This window comes from Microcaecilia unicolor, chromosome 2 (genome assembly GCF_901765095.1).
Source record: "Microcaecilia unicolor chromosome 2, aMicUni1.1, whole genome shotgun sequence".
NCBI classification, from domain to species: domain Eukaryota; kingdom Metazoa; phylum Chordata; class Amphibia; order Gymnophiona; family Siphonopidae; genus Microcaecilia; species Microcaecilia unicolor.
In genome coordinates, this window is record NC_044032.1 from 17,636,759 (window position 1) to 17,658,587 (window position 21,829).

At 43.5% G+C, this 21,829-nt stretch overlaps 1 protein-coding gene across 3 annotated transcripts in view; it reads right to left on the bottom strand.

Annotated features, from left to right (window-relative positions):
• The window catches only part of UNC13B (unc-13 homolog B), a 763,085-nt gene that overhangs the window by 207,521 nt on the left and 533,735 nt on the right, over nt 1-21,829 (bottom strand). For all 3 annotated transcript variants that reach the window (XM_030192818.1, XM_030192817.1, XM_030192819.1), the window contains 2 exons: nt 14,681-14,850; nt 2,090-2,205 (listed from right to left, as the gene is read on the bottom strand). In XM_030192818.1, the coding sequence (XP_030048678.1) occupies nt 2,090-2,205; nt 14,681-14,850 (286 nt within the window). The remainder of the gene's footprint in view (nt 1-2,089; nt 2,206-14,680; nt 14,851-21,829) is intronic.

Genomic DNA, 21,829 nt, shown 5'->3' on the forward strand with positions numbered 1-21,829 from the left:
TGTTGTAATCCACTGTGAACTCCTGGACCGGATGGTATTCATCCCAGAGCACTGATAGAACTGAAAATTGAACTTGTGGAGCTATTGTTAGTAATATGTAATTTATCCTTAAAATCAAGCATGGTACCGGAAGATTGGAGGGTGGCCAATGTAACACCGATTTTTAAAAAAGGTTCCAGAGGAGATCCGGGAAATTATAGACCGGTGAATCCGACGCCGGTGCCGGGCAAAATGGTAGAGACTATTAAGAACAAAATTACAGAGCATATTCAAAAGCATGGATTAATGAGACAAAGTCAACATGGATTTAGTGAAGGGAAATCTTGCCTCACCAATCTACTACATTTCTTTGAAGGGGTGAACAAACATGTGGATGAAGGGGTGAACATGTGGATAAAGGGGAGCTGGCTGATATTGTGTACCTGGATTTTCAGAAGGCGTTTGACAAAGTACCTCATGAAAGAGGAAATTGGACAGTCATGGGATAGGAGGTAGTGTTCTACTGTGGATTAAAAACTGGTTAAAAGACAGAAAACAGAGAGTAGGGTTAAATAGTCAGTATTTTCAATGGAGAAGGGTAGTTAGTGGGGTTCCCCAGGGGTCTGTGCTGGAACCGCTGCTTTCTAACATTTATAAATGACCTAGAGATAGGAGTAACTAGTGAGGTAATTAAATTTGCTGATGACACAAAGTTATTCGAAGTCGTTAAATCACGGGAGGATTGTAAAAAATTACAAGAGAACCTTACGAGACTGGGAGACTGGGCTTCTAAATGGCAGATGACGTTTAATGTGAGCAAGTGCAAAGTGATGCATGTGGAAAAGAGGAACCCAAATTATAGCTATGTCATGCAAGATTCCACGTTAGGAGTGACAGCCCAAGAAAGGGATCTAGGTGTTGTCATTGACACATTGAAACCTTCTGCTCAGTGTGCTGCTGCGGCTAAGAAAGCAAATAGAATGTTAGGTATTATTAGGAAAGGAATGGAAAACAAAAATGAGGATGTTATAATGCCTTTAGATCACTCCATGGTGCCACCGCACCTCGAATATTGTATTCAATTCTGGTCACTGCATTTCAAAAAAGATATAGTGGAATTAGAGAAGGTGAAGAAGGGCGATGAAAATGATAAAGGGGATGGGACAACTTCCCTATGAGGAAAGGCTGAAGTGGCTAGGGATCTTCAGCTTGGAGAAAAGACAGCTGAGGGGAGATATGATAGAGGTCTATAAAATAATGAGTGGAGTTGAATGTTTAGATACAAATTGTTTGTTTACTCTTTCCAAAAATCCTAGGACTAGGGGGCATGCAATGAAGCTACAAAGTAGTAAATTTATTACGAATTGGAGAAAATGTTTCTTCACTCAATGTGTAATTAAACTCTGGAATTTGTTGCCAAAGAATGTGGTAAAGGCGGTTAGCTTAGCAGGGTTAAAAAAAAAGGTCTGGATGCTTCCTAAAGGAAAAGTCCTTGCCAGGTATTTGTGACCTGGATTGGCCACTGTTGGAAACAGGATGCTGGGCTTGATGGACCTTTGGTCTTTCCCAGTATGGCAATACTTATGTACTTATATGGTGGAATAACGTCTGTTTAACTGCCAAATTTTGAGCATGCTGATGCTGACAAAAATGGATCCCTACCATCATTCAAGAAAGTTTGGTCTCCTATTCAAATTTTCTCTTCTAATTCATAGCAGCGCAAACTTATATATTTATATAATTATATAACCACCTCTAAATATTGATTTTGGTTTCCAGTGAATACTTACTCTCTCCTTTATGCATAATACTATCCATTCTATTATTGGTCACTCATTCCTCTTTTTCAATGTATATCTGAGTACTACGTTAAATGGTCAGTTACTGATTAGCATAAATGAATAAAACACATTTAACTAAAAATAAATTGCCAAAACTCTGGTTAATGACATTTTCTGTGTATACTTTTCAATGGCAGGTTGTACATTGCCCACCTCTGCTGTAAAACCTACTGGAGAGGATATGAGAATTTCATTAAACAAACAAAAAAGATTTAAAAAATGTTCCTTTTCTATGTTTTGTGTTTTTGATATCACTCTGGGCTACTTACTTCATGAAGGCATGTATACTGAATGTGGTAAGGGGCCACTTTCTCTTCTCCCTTTATCTCTACATTGATCTGCAAGCGAATAGCACCAGACACAGCAGATTTATCTGTTCTTTTCTCTGGAAGAAAATAGAGATGACCAAAAGATGTGCTTTTACACAGAATCATGACATGATATGCAAACACTTCATGATATTTAAGCTACTTCTTTAGTAGAAAAATTTGCCTACAGTTATGAAAGCATTTGTTATGACTATGTGTAACTAGTACGTAATTAAACATTAAAAATAGTTTTTCTCTATTTTAACATAGCAACATAACACAGTAAATGACAGCATGGTGGCTATGTCACAAATCCGGAGTCTGGTGTGTGGAGTCAAACGCACCCACCTGCGGCGTCCCTAGGTTGACGCTACACACGTGGTTCCATCCTCTCTGGGCGCATCATCTTGGTGTGCTTGTAGACTGCCCGCGTAACTCCAGCACGCCTTCTAGTGGCGGCGGCGGTCCTCCCTTGACGTCAGATGCCTTTTGCTCTTAAGCAAGGATTCATCCACAGTTTCTCTGCCTCAGCTACTTCTTTGTTGGATGTACTGGTGCGTTTACTCTCTGCTGACTTACCTGCCTGGACCTCTGCCTGAACCTGACCTGGCCTTTGAAACGACTTCTGCTTGGACCCAGGCCTGCTCCTTTAGTCCTGGGCTTGCCCTACCCTCTGTGGGTATCTGCCTTCTTCTGCCAACCTTACTTGCTATCTCAAGGCCAAGACCATAGTTTGCCTTTCTACAGGTAATATCATACCTTTCCTGGTAGTCTCTTACAGTCCAGTTCCTGCTGAAGCCTGCCGGCCGCCCAAAACCAGGGGCTCAACTTTTTGGAAATGGTGGTCATCGCAGGTGAAGCCCTGGGCCTCTCTGCCTGTTCTAGGATTGATTCCTCATCTTCGGGCTTGGTAGCTTGCTCTAGGATCAGCATAAGGGCTCACTTCCAGAGGCTGTTACATAGTAACATAGTAGATGACGGCAGAGAAATACCTGCACGGTCTATCCAGTCTGCCCAACAAGATAAACTCATATGTTACTTTTTGTGTATACCTGATCTTCATTTGTATCTGCCATTTTCAGAGCACAGACCGTAGAAGTCTGCCCAGCACTAGCCCCACATCCCAAACACTAGCCCCTCCTCCCACCACCGGCTCTGCCACCCAATCTCTGCTAAGCTTCTGAAGATCCATTACTTCTGAACAGAATTCCTTTATGTTTATCCCACGCATTTTTGAATTCTGTTACCGTTTTCATCTCCACCACCTCCCACGAGATGGCATTCCAAGTATCCACCACTCTCTCCGTGAAAAAATACTTCCTGACATTTCTCTTGAGGCTGCCCCCCTTCAATCTCATTTCATGTCCTCTAGTTGTACCGCCTTCCCATCTATGGAAAAGGTTCGTTTGCGGATTAACATCTTTCAAATATTTGAACGCCTGTATCATATCACCCCTGCTTCTCATTTCCTCCAGGGTATACAGGTTCAGGTCGCAAGTCTCTCCTTATACGTCTTGTAACGCAAATCCCGTACCATTCTTGTAGCTTTTCTTTGCACCGCTTCAATTCTTTTTACATCCTTAGCAAGATACGGCCTCCAAAACTGAACACAATACTCCAGGTGGGGCCTCACCAACGACATACAGGGGCATTAAAACCTCCTTTCTTCTGCTGGTCACACCTCTCTCTATACAGCATAGCAACCTTCTAGCTACGGCCACCGCCTTGTCACACTGTTTCATCGCCTTCAGATCCTCAGATACTATCACCCCAAGATCCCTCTTCCCGTCTGTACATATCAGACTTTCACCGCCTAACACATGTGTCTCCTGTTGATTTCTATTCCCTAAGTTCATCACTTTGCATTTCTTCGCATTGAATTTTAATTGCCAAACCTTAGACCATTCTTCTAGCTTCTGCAGATCCTTTTTCATGTTTTCCACTCCCTCCTGGGTGTCCACTCTGTTACAAATCTTAGTATCATCCGCAAAAAGGCAAACTTTACCTTCTACCCCTTCGGCAATGTCACTCACAAATATATTGAGCAGAATTGGCCCCAGAACCGATCCCTGAGGCACACCACTACTCACCTTTCCCTCATCCGAGAAAATTCCATTAACCACCACCCTCTGGCATCTGTCTGTCAACCAGTTCCTAATCCACCACGTCAGGTCCTATCTTCAGCCTGTCAAGTTTATTCAAGAGCCTCCTGCGGGGAACTATGTCAAAAGCTTTGCTGAAATCTAAGTACATTACGTCTATAGCACGTCCATGATTCAATTCTCCGGTCACCCAAAGAATTCAATGAGATTCGTTTGGCACGATTTCCCTTTGGTAAAACCATGTTGTCTCGGATCTTGCAACTTATTGGCTTCCAGGAAATTCACTATCCTTTCCTTCAGCATCGCTTCCATTACTTTTCCAATAACCGAAGTGAGGCTTACCGGCCTGTAGTTTCCAGCTTCTTCCCTATCACCACTTTTGTGAAGAGGGACCACGTCCGCTGTTCTCCCATCCCACGGAACCTCTCCAGTCTCCAAGGATTTATTAAACAAATCTTTAAGAAGACCCGCCAGAACCTCTCTGAGTTCCCTCAATATCCTGGGGTGGATCCCGTCCAGTCCCACGGCTTTGTCCACCTTTAGATTTTCAAGTTGTTCATACACACACTTCTGTGAACGGTGCTAGATCCATTCCATTCTCATATGTACTTTTGCCTGTCAATCGCGGTCCTTCGCCAGGATTTTCTTCTGTGAAAACAGAACAAAAGTATCTATTTAGCAAATTTGCTTTTTCTTCATCATTATCCACATAGCGGTTTGCAGCATCTTTCAGTCTCACAATTCCCTTTTTATAGTCTTCCTCCTTTCACTAATATACCTGAAGAAATTTTTGTCACCCCTCCTTACATGTCTAGCCATTTGTTCTTCCACTTTCGCCAGACGTATCTCTTGCTTCTTTCAGTTTCATCCGGTATTCCTCTCCGTGTTCCTCCTCTTGAGTTTTTCTGTATTTCAGGAACACCAACTCTTTTAGCTTTTATTTTCTCAGCCACTTGCTTGGAGAACCATATCAGTTTCCTTATTCTCTTGCTTTTATTTACTTTCCTTACACAAAGGTTTGTGGCCATATTTATAGCTTCTTTCAGCTTGGACCACTGTCCTTCCACTTCTCGTTCATCCTCCCAGCCCATCAGCTCCTTCCTCAGGTATTCCCCCCATTTTACTAAAGTCAGCATGCTTGAAATCCAGTACTCTGAGTTTTGAGTGGCCGCCCTCCACTTCAGCTGTCATATCAAACCAAACTGTTTGATGGTCACTGCTGCCCAAGTGGGCACCCACTCAGACATTTGACACTCTATCCTCATTTGTGAGCACCAGATCCAGCGTCGCTCCCTCCCTCGTGGGTTCTGTCACCATTTGTCTGAGCAGAGCACTTTGGAAAGCATCCACGATCTCTCTACTTCTTTCCGATTCCGCAGATGGAACCTTCCAATCTACATCCGGCAGATTGAAATCTCCCAGCAACAGCACCTCTCTCTTTCCCAACTTTTGAATACCTGTAATCAGATCTTTATCTAGTTCCTCCAATTGTGTCGGAGGTCTGTAGACTACACCCATGTGGACATTCTATCATCTCTTTTTAAGGTGATCCATATCGTTCCTTCCTTTCCCCAGGTCCCTGTCATTTCAGTCACTGCGATATCATTTCTCACATACAGAGCTACTCCTCCACCTTTACGACCATCTCTATCATTCCTAAATAGATTATAGCCTGGTATGTTTGCACCATTGAGTCATGTCTCCATGATTGCGACAACGTCTAAGTCTGCCTCCAATATCAGGGCTTGAAGGTCATGAACTTTATTGCTTAGACTGCGAGCATTTGTGGTCATCGCTTTCCATCTACATTTCCGTGGAATTTTTATTTTCTGTTTAGTTTCTTGTTTAGTCTCACTTCCTGTTGTGTCCCTCCACAAATGGCCAATACATTTCTATAGGAGAAGAAATTCAGCTTCGGCATTAGGCATGGTAGGAGGATAATGGAACAACTTCATTTAGCACTCTAGATAGTAACATAGTAGATGACGGCAGATAAAGACCTATATGGTCCATCCAGTCTGCCCAACAAGATAATCTCATATGTGATACTTTATATGTATACCTGACCTTGATTTATCCTTGCCATTTTCAGGGCATTGACCGTAGAAGTCTGCCCAGTACTTGCCCCGCCTCCCAACCACCGGTGCTGCCACCCAATCTCTGCTAAGCTTCTGAGGATCCATTCCTTCTGAACAGGATTCCTGTGCTATTACATCCCCTTCCCCTCCCCAGGACATGACCTACACTGATTTCTAGTTACAGTGTGGTTATTACAGGGCATCCCTCTGGTTTCTGCTCTGTTTCTATTATCGGCTTTTGACTAAACCTTATACAGCCAGGGCAATCTTTTGAAACCTCTGACTTCTCAAGCAAAACACATGTTTCATCACCCTCCTTAACCACTAAATCCTGTTATTTCACAACTTCTGTGTGATTAGATGCAGAAGTTTCTGCATCTGCACTTTCCTCATCAAGGAAGAAAGTGGTTATTAAATTTTGATCTTTCTTCCTTTCAGAACCACAGATATCGAGCACAGATTTAAGCTCTTGTGTTAACGTTACATAGACCGTTACCCGTTCTAAGCATATCTATATATATAAAACTCACCCTCAACGTTCTATTGGCTGCTGACGTCACTGAAGCCAAGGTTCGTATGTTCGAAGCTCTGAAGCCTTGAAAATCACAGTCTCTGGGCCCCGCCCTCGAGTCAAACGTTGTGACGTTGAGGGTGGAGGCGGAGCAATTCACCGCCCTCGCGTCAAACGTTATGACGTTAAGGGCGGAGGCAGAGCAATTCACCCACATCGACGACGGGTGGGGGGGGGGGGGGGGCACAGGAAAGCCTTGCTAGCGCCCGTTTCATTGGCTCCAGAAACGGGCCTTTTTTTTTTTACTAGTGTCACATAATGAACCAAGAGATTGCACCTCCCTGGTTTCTATTGTGAAGGTCTGGAGTTGCGCTGTTACTAAAAAGGATCTCTCCTATTCATCCACTGTCATGGGAAGAACTGTTTTAGTTATAACACCTGCTGGCTACAATCCCAGTACTTCCTCTTGATCAGCTATATAGTGTTTACAGAGGTCATCTACAGACATGAGTTCTTCAGTAGCCTGATCATATAGTGTTTGCCACGTACAGAAACATTTAACAGGCTTTCTAAATTCTCTAAACTCTGTAAAAAGCCTAATTACACCTCTACATATTCTACTATAGTGTTTGGTAGATGATTTCTCAGTGTAATGCGGTCTGTGCCAGAGCCGGTGGGAGGCAAGGATAGTGCTGGGCAGACTTAAAACGGTCTGTGTCAGAGCCGGTGGTGTGAGGCGGGGCTGGTGGTTGGGAGGTGGGGATAGTGCTGGGCAGACTTATACGGTCTGTGCCAGAGCCGGTGGTTGGAAGGCGGGGATAGTGCTGGTCAGACTTATACGGTCTGTGCCCTGAAGAGCACAGGTACAAATCAAAGTAGGGTATACACAAAAAGTAGCACATATGAGTTATCTTGTTGGGCAGACTGGATGGACCATGCAGGTCTTTTTCTGCCGTCATCTACTATGTATGTTAATGAGCTTATACTTAATCCTGAGCTCCAACTTCCTTACCGGTAATTCGTTTCAATACACCATTTACCCTTTAGTAACCACCTCGATGATAATACATATTTCTCTATGCATTTATTTTATGTGTGATAGTTCAAAATAAAGAGCAATATGAAAAGGAGGCTGATCGTCAATTAAAGGACGAGGAATTTTATCAAGAGTTAAATTATGATCCCACGAACGAGTTTCAAAGTGAAGTGGAAACCTTATTAAAAGAGGCGAATCATGTAGGCACTATATCCAGTAAAGAGTATAAATACTTGTTCTGACAATTTCCAACAGTACCCCACATTTACTTTATTCCGAAAATTCATAAACATTTGAGAGACCCGTCCCATAGTTAATGGTAGGGGTTCGTTATGGGAACCAGTTTCTCAGTACTTGGATTTTTATTTGAATCCAGAAGTGCAAAAAATTCCATCTTATATTACGGATTCCACGGACATGTTGCGACAATTAAGTGACCTCTGTATTTCAGAGGATTCAGAAATTACTCTGGTAACCTTAGAGGTCAATGCGTTATATACTAATATCCCTCAACGTGATGCGTTAGACATAATAGATTCTAAATTAAATTCGCTGGATCTGTCAAGGGAGCAGATTATTCTATTAAATCATACGGCCAGCATGGTCATTCTTAAAAACTACTTCTCATACCAACAAAAATTTTACTTACAAACAAAAGGGGTGGCCATGGGGGCTACTGTTGCACCTACAGTAGCATGCCTATATATGGCCGCCTTTGAGGCATCATATGCTACAAATAGTATATACAGCCCCTTTATAGCCTTATGGCGAAGATACATAGATGATGTCTTGTTGGTATGGAAGGGGGATAAAACAAGCTTACAGCAATTTATCTCATACTTAAATGAAGTAAATAACATATCATTTTCAAGTCATGTGGGAGGTAAAGAAGTGTGCTTTTTGGATTTACACATTACATATGATCATGGAAAATTCTTGACTAAAACGTACAGAAACCCACAGATCGAAATACTTTACTCCATTATGGTAGCTCTCATCCTCTAGCATTAAAAAAATAGCATACCGATAGGGCAATAAGAGTACGAATAGCACGCTCAGATAAACAAGACTAAGGTTCAGGCGGGAGAAATGCAGAATCTTTTTATCCAGAGAGGGTATGTGATACGCAAAGCATATAAACGTGCGTCAAATGCACAACGAGAATGGTTGTTAAATGCAGGGGAATCAGGTGACAATCGTATTACATGTGTTTTACCCAATGGACCGGGTATTTTTAAGATCAGGGACATCATTAATAGACAATTGGCCCATGCTGGGAATTTTGGAGGGTTTTGAGGAGAAACCCAGATATGCTTACACTTGAGGGAAAAATATAGGTGAGCTGTTAAGGGGTCAAGTAGACAGAATGTGTAAAGGTTGCGTATATTGCCCTTATGCTAGCCAAACTAAATGGATTATGATTCCAAATTAGAAACAGAAGAAATGTTTCCTATATGATAAAACCAATTGTGATTCTGACAGTTATATATGCAGTTTATTTATTTATTGCATTTGTATTCCACATTTTCCCACCTTTTTGCGGGTTCAGTGTGGCTTACAATACGAGTTAAATGATGGAAATACAATTTGTTACAGATTGGTTATGGATTACATTGTGCAGAGTTATGCGAGACCATGTGCATTACGGTATATAGGGCAAACAGTTAAAAAAAAAAAAAAAAAGTCAAGCTTCGCATGGCACAGCATTTAAGCAACATCCGATTAAAGAAAACAGATATGCCATTAGTAGAGCACTGGATAAAAAAAGGGTCACTGCATAGAAGATTTTAGATTTGTAGTTTTAACGTAATTTAAAATTGGAGATGGAGGGAATATTCTGTACAAAATGATGTGTAAAGAACAACGGCTAATATATGAATGGCACACTGTACATCCCACTGGTCTGAAGAAGTGGAGTACACAAGTCTGTGAATTGGAAGTAAGGAGGAGGAGCTAATGCCTCCAGAATTAAGTATAAAAGTAGTACGCATGTGCTGGCGTTTAATAGCGAAAGCGCCATTTTGCAGACTCCTGGTGAGGAAGAGCAGACCTGCAGACGCAGCTGGAATGATATTGAAGGTACATATTTGTGGTATAGGTATCTGTTTTATCAGTAATATTAATGAAGTGGGGATTGGAGGTAATTGTATTCCCATGGTATCATATCTATTTTCCTCTTAGTTAAACCCCTGATGATGCCTTCGGGTGAAACGCAACGTATGCGTAGGGTTTGACGGAGCAGAAAGCTGATATTGTACCAAAAGACTGTGGTCTTCACAGGGTGACAGCAAGTCGGACTATTATCCGGAATATTCACAAAAACACAGGATCATCAAGGGGAGTATTTACAAACCTGTTTGTACATAAAAGTCGGCACTAAGAATATTGTTTGAAGGAATTAAGTATGGACATTCAACAGAACGATATATAAGAGCCAAGTCTAGGGCTGAAGAAAAAGAACATTTGTATATTGTACGGAAGAAGTGAGGCATAATAGGTGCCATTGATCTTTTGTGGGACTGTGGAATTTAGTTTAATAACTGCTAGTGAAAAATTGTCAGTATTGCAGGATTACAAACTGAGTAATTGCGTAACCTTGAAAATCTGAGAAGTGTTATACTGTGAAAGGATTGTATATTAATGAAACGTATACATATGAATGTGTGAATGAATGATTGTATGGTGGGGAGAATCAGTATAAGATATTCACATGAGGAAATAATTTTCTACACGGAACACAGGGCAGGAGAGAATCACGAGGCAGGGCAGGGCAGAGGACAATCGCTGGACACGGGAGGGCAGGGCAGAGGACAATCGCGGGACACGGAAGGGAGGGCAGAGGGCAATCGCGGGACACCGGGGCATACCTATGACTAGCATAGGCATAAGAAGTACCCCAGGACCCACCAAAATGCCTCCTAGATGAGGAGGTGGTAGCAGAAGGCGCCCAACGGGAGAGAGAAGACATAGAATCGGTGTGCTTCTTGATCTAGTCAACCAGTTCTTCTACCTTCTCTTCGAAAAGGGTATCCACCATCCTCTGCTGAACCGAATGGTCCAGGTCAGAGACATGCAGCCATGAGAGTCTGTGCATTGCTATACCCTGGGAAGAGATTCTGGATATAATGTCAAAAGTGTCATAAGTGCCCCTGGCCAAGAACTTGTGACATGCCTTCTGTTGCTTGACCAGCTGGTGAAAAGGCTCGGCATGCTCCAGAGGGAGTGAATCAACCAAGCCAGACAGTTGCCTCACTGAGTTCCGCAAGTAGATGCTCGTGAAGAACTGGTATGATTGAATACGGGCAACGAGCATCGCAGCCTGATACATTTTTCCCAAAAGAGTCCAAGGTTCTAGCTTCTGTGCCTCGGGGAGCCGAAGCATAGTCCCTAGTACTCTTGGCTCTCTTGCGTGGCATTCACCACCATGGAGTTATGGGGTAACTGAGACCTCGTCAACCAAGGTTCCCCGTGGATCCAATACTGGGTGTCAATTTTCTTGGGGACACCCAGTTCCGGATCAGGACTGCCTTGAGTGCGTCATGCAGGCGTCACTGCCTCCCCTTAGGTGGAGAAGTGTAGTCCAGGACCTCGAGCATCTTAGCCCTAGGCTCATCCTCCACTTCTACTGCGAAGGGTATGGCCTCAGCCATTTCCCGCACAAACGAGGTGAAAGAGAGGCTCATAGGTGGTGATGGCCTTCTCTCTGGTGGAGGGGAAGGTTCTGAAGAAATCATACAGGCCTCATCAGAGGAAAAGTAGCTGGGTTCCTCTTCAGACTCGGACAGCACTTCCCTTAGGGATGTCCGGGTCTGCCTCCGAAGACCCATGGCCTCGAGAACGGCATTGAGAGGTTGATGCATGCCTCTACTTTGGTGAAGCTTCCTCCACCGACGTCGAAGGAGAACCGGCCTGGGTGGCAGTGGACACCAGGACCACACCACGGGCTAGGGGCCAGGTCGGGCAGCAGCAGAAGGCATGGTAGGCGCAAGCATCCTCGATGCTAATGTACATCGCTGTACAAAGGCCTCCAAGAGCTCAGGGAGCAAGGCCCGGAGCCGCTCGTCAAGAGCCACCATCGGGAAAGGCTGCGAATCCATGTAGACTCAGGTTGCAGAACCAGCTCAGGTAAGGGAACAGGATTCTTGGCTGCTGGGAGACGTGCGCACCGGCACCTCTTGAATGGAGGGGGAGCCATCCTCCCGGCATCAACACTTCTCGGAAGTCATAGGTATGCCCTCGATGTTTTGGAGCTCCCGGCACAGTGCGTCAAAGGAGATCGGTGTCGGTGCTTCTTGGCCTTCACATGATGCACTTCACCGAGACTCCTCGGTGCCGATGAGGATGATGTGGAATCCTCATGTCACCTCGGGGTCGGGTCCGAGGACGGTCAGTCCTGGGAGGCCTGGATAGAAAGCCTCGAGACATGTGGAGACCCACTCGATACCTCACTGCTCCCAGTGTGCCGTGGTCTTTAAGCAGCCATCCCCACCTCCACTCCCAATGTCGATGCCTCCTTCGATGCCGACATCGAGGAATCGTATTAGACTCCAAAAAGATTTTTTTCTTTGAGCCTCTCAGGCAATTTGTGTCCTCTTCAGACGAAGGCAGAGGGCACAATTTGCCAGGTTATGGTCAGGCCCAAGGCACTGAATACACCAAGAATGGGTATCTGTGCCTGAGACGGTCCGGTTGCACCGAGTACAGCGTTTGAAGCCACTGGGGGTCTTTGATGACATGGAAGGGAAGACCACTGTGGCTAAAAAGACGTGATTGTGCTGGGAAAAAAAGCACAAAAAAAGAGAAAAACCCGGCCGAGCAGGCCTAAGGACAGCCATGACTAAAAAGAAAGGAAACAGACACGGGCTAAAATCTAAAGAAAAATAAGCGAAAAATTGTTTTTTTTTTTTTATTTTTTAGATAAGCGAAAGAGAAAAAACAAATGAAAAGGGCGAAAAAACTCCTCCCCAAAATAGCGAGAAAGGCACTGAAAGGCTCTTCCCAGTCTGAGGAGCTGCAGAGAAAACTGCCACTCCTCATACGGAAAAAGAAGAATGGGCGGGAAGGCACTCCGCTCATGCATGGTGCAGCGCTGGACGCCCGCCAGAAGGCTCTAAGTAAACTTTTTTCATTTTGCAATTCAATATGCAGGTTCCCGGGCTGATGCTGATCGTCGACCCACTTGTATGATACCGCTTGCTTGCCCTCAGAGAAATTTTCTTACCTCGAAATAGAGGTAACAGTGTGGCAGATTTCAAGGGAGGCGATTTTATAAAGGCACATATGATTGTTGGTTCAATCATGAATTTATAATGAATGTGACTGTTGGATAGACTGGATGAACTACATAACTATTTTTTATTGCAATTTTAAGAGAACACCACAAAAAAATCTCAAGAACACCACAAAATTTCAAATAAATCAGTAAATACACATCATAATATTCCAACAAACTTCAAGGAGAAAACATTGAAGCTAATTATACAGTTACACATCAGACAACAGATTAACAGTGCCGTAGTGAGGGCAGCTGACACCTGGGGCGGGTCGTCGCTGCGCACCCCCCCCCCCCCCCGGGTGCAGCGCAGCGCACCCTCCCCCCTCGAGCACGTACTTACATCGGAAAGCAGCGGGGGACGGGAGGAAGGGCCGATTCGCCCCCAGTGCATGTCGCTGGGAGCTGCGTCAGCTCCGCTGGTTCCCTGCTCTCTCTGCCCCGTAACAGGAAGTAACCTGTTCCGGGGCAGAGGGAGCAGGGAACCAGCGGAGCTGACACCCCCCAGCGGCGTGCACCCGGGGCGGACCGCCCCACCGTACCCCTTCCTATGCCACTGCAGATTAAATCAAATAATTATTTGCAGAAACTAGAACTTTATTTCCCGCAAACAAATTAAACTATTTCATATCAGTACTCTGAAAATTGGGGTTATCCAAAAGGAAATTCTCTAAATGTGTTTGGTCCAAGAATACAAAAGAATTGTTACTACATATTACCAGACACTTGAAAGAAAAGTTAAGAGGAAAAAGGCACCTACACTGCTAATTATAGCGCTTTAAGGTATAAAAACATCACATAAACAATAAAGTAAAAAAAAAAAGGTTTATTTCAACTGTCCTCCCTTGGACAGAGGCTACTTCACTACGGTTCCTTGCATTTCTTTATCTTTACTTCTGCACATACATTATATACAACACCCAAAATTTTAGGTTTCATCTGAAGGAAAGAAAGCCTTTTGTCTCATTTGTGTAGGTTCGGCAAGGGATATTCTTTTTTGGAAAATATGATTTTAATAAAGTTGCCCTTTTAGCTAGGGTATTGTGAAGATTCAAGAAACACAGAAATATCTAAACTATCAAGAGAATTAACTGAGTCAAAGTTTCCTTTCTGATTAACAATTCTTGAACTTCTAGGCAGGTAATAAAGATCACTTTAGTAGTGTTCCTAAAAGAAGCTGTAACACATCTTTAAAGAGTTCAAAACAAGCTAAATAATGAGTAATGGTAAAATCCAATAATCACAAATTACGAGCTTTAGTTACATTTTCCAAAGCCACTAATTGTGGATGCATGATCAAGCTATCTTTATTAGCTGCAGAAAATACAGATTAAAAGAGGCAACCTGTGTGTCAATTTCCCCCAGACGTACTGTTCAGTTTTAACAACTTTATTCTCATGTTCAGGTAATTTTGCAGAGGTTTCCTCAGTGAATTTAACTAATTGCATCAAATTGCTCTACAAAGTTTTTAAAATTCTGATAACTAAAGACTAAATGTCCTTGAAAGAAATATCTTCAGAGCAGGACTGAAGCAGCAGCCAATAGATACTTACCAAGATTATACCATACATCCATCTCTCCACTCAAGGTGCGGACTTCAATGATAGTCTGTCCTAAGAAATCATCTGATTCACGTTTCAGCCTCTGTTTTACACGAGATTTGATATCATCATCTTCATCCCAAACCCGAACTTTGATCCGATCAGAGGAGTTATGGCACTCACTGAAAAGAGAGGAAACTAGGATTATGATGATAAACAACATTAGTAACACAGGTGTCTCCTGGTATTGCCACATCTATGATCCACACCTACTTATTTCCAACTACAGTGATATACTGATAATTGCTGTGCAATCTACCCAATATCACTGTGATTGAAAAGAAGCAGGTGTGGATCATAGATGTGGCAATACCAAGCAGTTAGAGTAGATCATGGAGTATCAAGCCAGATGCACTAAACTTAACGAGCCCTTAACGAGCAAGTAGTAAACCCTGACATGAACTAAAGACTTTTTTCCGACGACAGTAGCAGCTAACGAAAACGGAATGCAGATGAACAAATTGTGTAGAAACCCTATTGTAATGAGATGCACTAACCTTTTCCGATTGCCTTAACACTGGAAAATCTAACGAGAGGTCTGTACCTCTTGTTGGGGCTGCGTGGGATAAAACTTGGCCCAAACAAAACAAAAACAAAAAATCAGGGAACAAAAAAAACGCTCCGCTTAAAAAAAAAAAGTCATTCCCCCCCACCCCCGCAGTCTTTAACCCTGCTGCTGAACCCTGAAGAAGAAGAGGTTTCCCTGCTCATCACCCCCCCCCCCCCCCCCCCCCCCGCAATAATAAAAACATCTTTTTTGGCAGTGCTTCACTCAGCTGAGAGACCTGGAAGTCTCTGAGCCAATCACAGCGCGTTAAGCTCAGCCAAAATGGACGCCCATCCAAAAACAAACGTCCATTTTGGCTGTCATTCCCCCCTGCAATAATAAAAACGTCTTTTTTGGCAGTTCTTCACTCAGCTGAGAGACCAGGAAGTCTCTGAGCCAATCACAGCGCGTTTAGCTCGGCAGAACGTGTTGTGATTGGCTCAGGGACTTCCAGGCATCAGCTGAGTGAAGCACTGCCAAAAAAGATGTTATTATTGCCGGGGGGGGGGGGGGGGGGGGGATGACGGCCAAAATGGAGGTTTTTTTTGGGATGGGCATCCTCAACTGCACTGTCCTGTGGATCGAGCCGCATCGGAGGGGGTGAGTAGCGCGGCGTCTTCGGGCCGCACAGGGAGGCGTATTTGGCATGCGCAGAGCAGTCAGCATAACGCTTGGCTGCTCTGTGCATGCTCAACTGGCCGATTGGCCGACTGTTTAACGACAGAATAGAGAATGCAAGTGAGCTACAACGAGCAGCTCATTTGCATTCCCTTTCCTTAATGCATGCCCATTCCTTACCGATTCGCTAAGGGAATCGGTAAGGGAAGGGCTCTAACGATTGTTTAGTGCATCTGGCCCTCAATGTTGAATTAATATAGGTAAAATCCTGCAGTTGTAGTCCCTGTAGTAAGTGACACCCTTGAAGCAATACTGAAAGACCTGGATCATGTGAACACACTAGGCACTGACAAAGTCACCATCTGTTAAATACAGAAGACTATACCTGCCTACATCCTGCCTCAATACCTCTGAATATCCAAGGTTTTGGTGAAGGATTCACCAAACTAAGCCAACAGAATCTGGGAAACCATGCTAATAATAAAATCAAACTGAACAACAGGACACAACTTTTAGAGTTAAAACTTCCTCTAATACACGTTCACCCCTTCTTGTCTTGTATCCTCCATTCAGCTTTTGTGCCTTTTCTGTGTTGTTAACGTAAATCATACAAACATAAGTGTTTTGATTACACTGGATAAGGTACTCAGGAATAGTACATGTGGTGCAAAAACACTGATTGAACTACTACTGATTTTTAATTACCTGGAAAATGTACAACTAAATTTAACAATGTATGAACATCTAAGAATAGAAGCATATTTTTTAAAACTACAAATGAGGACTCTAATAAGTTGAAGGTAAAAATAAAACCTAAGAAAAACAATCCAGAATATAGTTCTGTAGGAACTTAAACATATTGTCGGGCTCATTTTCAAAATATAAAAAAACGTCCAAAAAATGCCATAAGGTGATAGCCATTTTTCTATCAAAAATGTCCAAGTTGCGATTTTCAACACTGACTTAAGATGTTTTTCTCCATAGTTTGTCCACATTTGAAGGGGGCATGTTTTGGGCAGGACATGGATGGGACCAAAAGACAGATATTTTCCAATCACGAATAAATGACCAAAATATACCCTAAATGACCACTGGAGGGATTAAGGAATAACCCCCCCCCCCCCTTACTCCCACAGTGGTCACAGTCCCCCCTCCTATCCCCCCTAAGATGCGACAGTGACAGTAAATACTAGGCTCTATAACAGCTTCAGATATAATAGACATTCTTATTAGAGCAGCAGGAAGGTCCCAGGAGTAGCCTAGTGCTCAGTGCAATGGACTGTAGAGAAGGGGACCCAGGTCCATATCCCACTCTAACTGGTACACTTGTGGTGAAATGTGTGAGCCCTCCAAAATCCACTAAATACCTACTGTAATTACATATAGGTGATACCTGCAAACTTGACAGCTACTGCAGTGGTGTACAGTAGGTTTTTCTCTGTTCCTGGAGAGCTCACTATATAAGGGGGTTATAATGAGATATGTACCTGGGATCTTTTATGCTAAGTCCACTACATTGCCCCTAGTCTGCTCCACTACTCTGCCAGAAAGTCTGCAAGGCCAGTCTACTAAGAATGATGACCACCAGACATCCCAATGGCTAGTTTTGGGGCATTTTTCTCTTGGATTATTTTTCCCAAAATAGTCACAAAAGAAAAACAGACTGAGCACAAAATGTCTGGAAAAAAAGCAATTTTCGAAACAAAGAGAGAGCTATTTTCAAACCTGAAAAAGTCTCTGTTTGCCACTTGATTTCTGGACATTTTTAGCAAAACATCCAAAATTGGACTTAGACATTTTATTAATTTTTTTTTCTGGGGTGTAAGTATTTATCTTCAAATGAGGAAAGGACAGGAAACAAGTTGACCGACAGGCGGCAGAGGGTGGTGGTAAATGGAATCCACTGGGAGGAAAGGAAGATGAGTAGTAGAGTGCCTCAGGGGTCTGTGCTGGGGCAGATTCTGTTTAATATATCTGCACAAGACACTGCTGAAGGGGTTAGAAGGAAAAGTTTGCCTTTTTGCGGATGACACGAAGATAGCCAATAGAGAGGATACCTTGGATGGAATAGAAACCATGAGAAGGGATCTCTAAACGTTAGAAGAAAAAAAAATATATATATAGGGTACAAAAAAAGTCAGATTTTCAAGAATCTACCAAATCAAAACTAACAAAAAAACAAAATTTATAATCTATAATTATATATCTTCATTTAAAAACAAAATTTCTAGTGCTCAGACCAAGTGCATTATGATCAATGGAGGAACAACTCCTAAACAAATGTATTCATCTACCATCATTGCACACAGTGCTCCCTGCCTCCCTAACAATTCTCCAATAAATTACAATATGACAATGTCTCATGAAATTATCTCAATAAGCAAGATAAATGTTTCACTTATCTGCAGGGATGAAGTTCTCAAAACCCGTCTTCTGGTGCAATATTCTCTGTTTAGAGGCAGCTCCTACATGATCCAAACTAAGTGTCCAAACTCCCTGTGTTCCAAATCTTTTCAAATCCACTGTGAAGACAAATGTCTCCTTCACAGTGTTCACAAAATTCTCCTCTCAAGCATCCCGATTATTCTCAAATCTTCTCAATGCTCTTTTGTTTCCTACATGATGACCACGTTTCACCTTAGAACGGCGTCATCAGGAGAACTAAAAAAAAAAAAAGCAAAACACAAAAAACCTAAACAAAATCAAAAACAATCTGCCAGCCTCCCACATTCATCCATATTTACCCCCAATCTCGTATTTCCTAAACAGTACTCAAATGGCTACTTGCAGTGTGATCCAATCCTCTTACACCAGCGCTTCAGGAAGACACCACTTCAGATAGCCGTTTGAGTATTGTTTAGGAGATAGGGGGTAAATATGGGTGAATGTGGGATTGGATTTTGATTTGCTTTTCAGCTTTTTGTTTTATTCTCCTGATGACGCTGTTCTAAGGTGAAACGTGGTCGCCATGTAGGGAACAAAGAACATTGAGAAGATTTGAGAATAATCGGGATATTTGAGAGGAGAATTTTGTGAACACTTTGAAGGAGACATTTGTCTACACAGTGGATTTAGAACACTGGGAGTTTGGACACTTAGTTTGGATCACGTAGGAGCTGCCCTCTGTACAGAGAATATTGCACCAGAAGGTGTGTTTTGAGAAGTTCATCCCCGCAAATAAGTGAAACATTTTTCTTGCTTGTTAAGATAATTTCATGAGACATTGTGATATTGTATAAAATTGGAGAATTGTTAGGGAGGTAGGGAGGACTGTGTGCAATGATGGTGGATGAGTGCATTTGTTTAGGAGTAGCTCCTTCATTGATCATAATGCACTTGGTCTGAAACACTACAAACATTTGTTTTAAAGATATATAAGTATGAGGTCACGTGATGCTGTGAACAACAGCAGACGCACCTGGGATTGCTGCGAGGCCCGAACTCCCCCAAAACACCTTGAAATTCGACATCAATACCCAGATTGAGAGAGAAAGGGCTCAGAACAGTCCGAGAATATATGGACAAATTTCTGACCAATTCGCAAACGTTGATGGCTGCAAAAACACTTTGCAGAGGCGCGGAAAAGGCAAAATCGGGAGAAGACAAAATGGCGCCTAACTCGCCGCCCCGATCGGCCCAGACAAATCTAATGGCGGAGCTGACGGAGGCTGTAGTTAAAGCGTTAGATCCCCGACTGCAGCAGCTTTCGGAGCAAATAGCAGGAATTGCGCAGTCCACAACAGAGTTGCAACGGCGGACCGGCGAGGTCGAGTGCAGAGTTTCGGATGTGGAAGACACGCTACAGGAGTACAAGGATAAAGTGGACAGTATGGAGGCCATAATCAAAACACAACACGATAAGCTGGAGGAGCTGGAAAACAGAGCGAGGAGGGACAATCTCAGATTTGTTGGCTTCCCTGAGTCGGTAGCAGAGACGTCGCTGGCAAAGACCCTGGAAACATGGCTAATTGCGCACTTCCCTGAGGTGGCTATACAAGGGGAGATAACAATGGATAGGGTACATCGGGTGGGCCCGGCGAGATCGGATGCCACGAAACCCAGAGTAATTATAGCAAAATTTCATAGATATGCTCAGAAGGCGCAGCTTCTAAGTTCCTTTAAAAACAAGTGAGAGTCTGTGAAACACGAGGGGCAACAAATCAGGATGTTCCAGGACTATTCGGCGGAACTAGCATCCAAGAGGAGGGCATTTTCAACCATATGCTCCCACCTAGTTGAAAAGAAGTATCGTTTTATGGTACAATTCCCAGCAATTTTAAAGATACAACATTTGAACCGCTGGCACGCATTTACAGAGGCAGCAGAGGCAGAAGAATGGGTGAAATCCTTGGAGCCAGTGTGAAGGCAGTATACATTGCAGGTGTGTAATGGGGGTCAGCCGGGAAGTGAAATTTTTGGTTATAAGCTGGATGGTTTAAGTTTAAGTTACAAGAGGGAGAAGTTAAGTGATGGGGGGGAGACGGCCTTCAGGCACCAGGTGAAGACCCAGATAGGCTAACCCTCAGAGAAAGAGGGGAGCCCAGAGCGAGAATGGGGAGGGGAGGGGAGAGCTATGGGGAGGGGGGAAGAGAATATAGTAATCGTGGAACAGTGAGAGGTAGGGTAGGACATGAGGGGAGAAGGGGAGGGTACCAGGGAGAAGAATATTGAGAGTTGTAGTCAAAATAGGGAAAAATCAAACCATATTGCGACTTAAGAAGCAGGGCAATGGTAGGGTGGAACCACAGGGGATGGGCTGGGCCCCTGGGGTAGTTTTTCTAAGGGAACTAATGGAGGACATAGAGGAAGAGTTAGGCACATAAGTCCACTTTGCGAGTAATATCGTGGAATGTTTCGGGCATAACATCCCCCATCAAGAGGACCAAGATTTTAAACCAGCTTAAACATCATAAGGCCTCCATAGCTTGCTTACAGGAGACTAAATTAACAGACACAGAACATGAAAAGTTAAAACAAAAATGGGTGGGAGAATGCTATTACTCGTCTTCGGAGGCAAAGAGAAGTGGGGAGGCAATTCTCATAAAAAAAGGTCTGATGTGTGGTTCTAAACTAATATATAAAGATGGGGAGGGAAGAGTGGTACTGTTAAGTTTAAACATGCAAGGAATGCGGGTTTATTTGTATGCGGTATATGCCCCCAATTCCCAGGCAACTACGTTCTACCAAACACTAATTTCATTGGGCCTCCAATATACCGACGCGCCATGGATATGGGCAGGTGATTTTAATAAAGTTCTGGACCCGCAGTTGGACAGGTCAGGGAGGAGGGAACTCGAGGAGAGGGCTAGTTTGCAGGAGCTGGAAACAGAGTTGGGATTGGTGGACCCCTGGAGGTTACTGCACCCAACCACCTTAGACTACACTCACCAATCAAAGGCCCATGGGACGTGGTCCAGACTGGATTATATACTAGTGGACCAGTCATTATTTTTTAGAATTGAAAGAGCAGAGATAGGCCCGATGGAAGTGTCAGACCATTCATTAATTTGGATAGATGTGGTGCATGACATTCCTGGGGAGAAGGGCTATACTTGGAGATTCCCCTCCTTCCTGTATAAAGATGAAAGATTCACCAAGTACATTAGAGAACAATGGGACCAGTATATAGCTACGAATGCAGGAACATGTGTATCCCCAATTATACTTTGGGAGGCCTCTAAAGCAGTAGTCAGAGGGGGGATAATAGCATACATGAGTGCTAGGGGGAAACAGATAGCGGCGAGCATAATTAACCTGGAGCAGGAGCTGAAGAGGGTAAAACATAGATTCATACAACACGCAACAACGGAAAACCGAGATGCTTTAACAGCCACAATGGTGGCCCTCAACTCCCTTATACATGAAAGGACCCAAAAACAGATGACAGGGAGCCGGTTATACTATCATAGGTTTGGGAATAAGGCGGGTAGACTTCT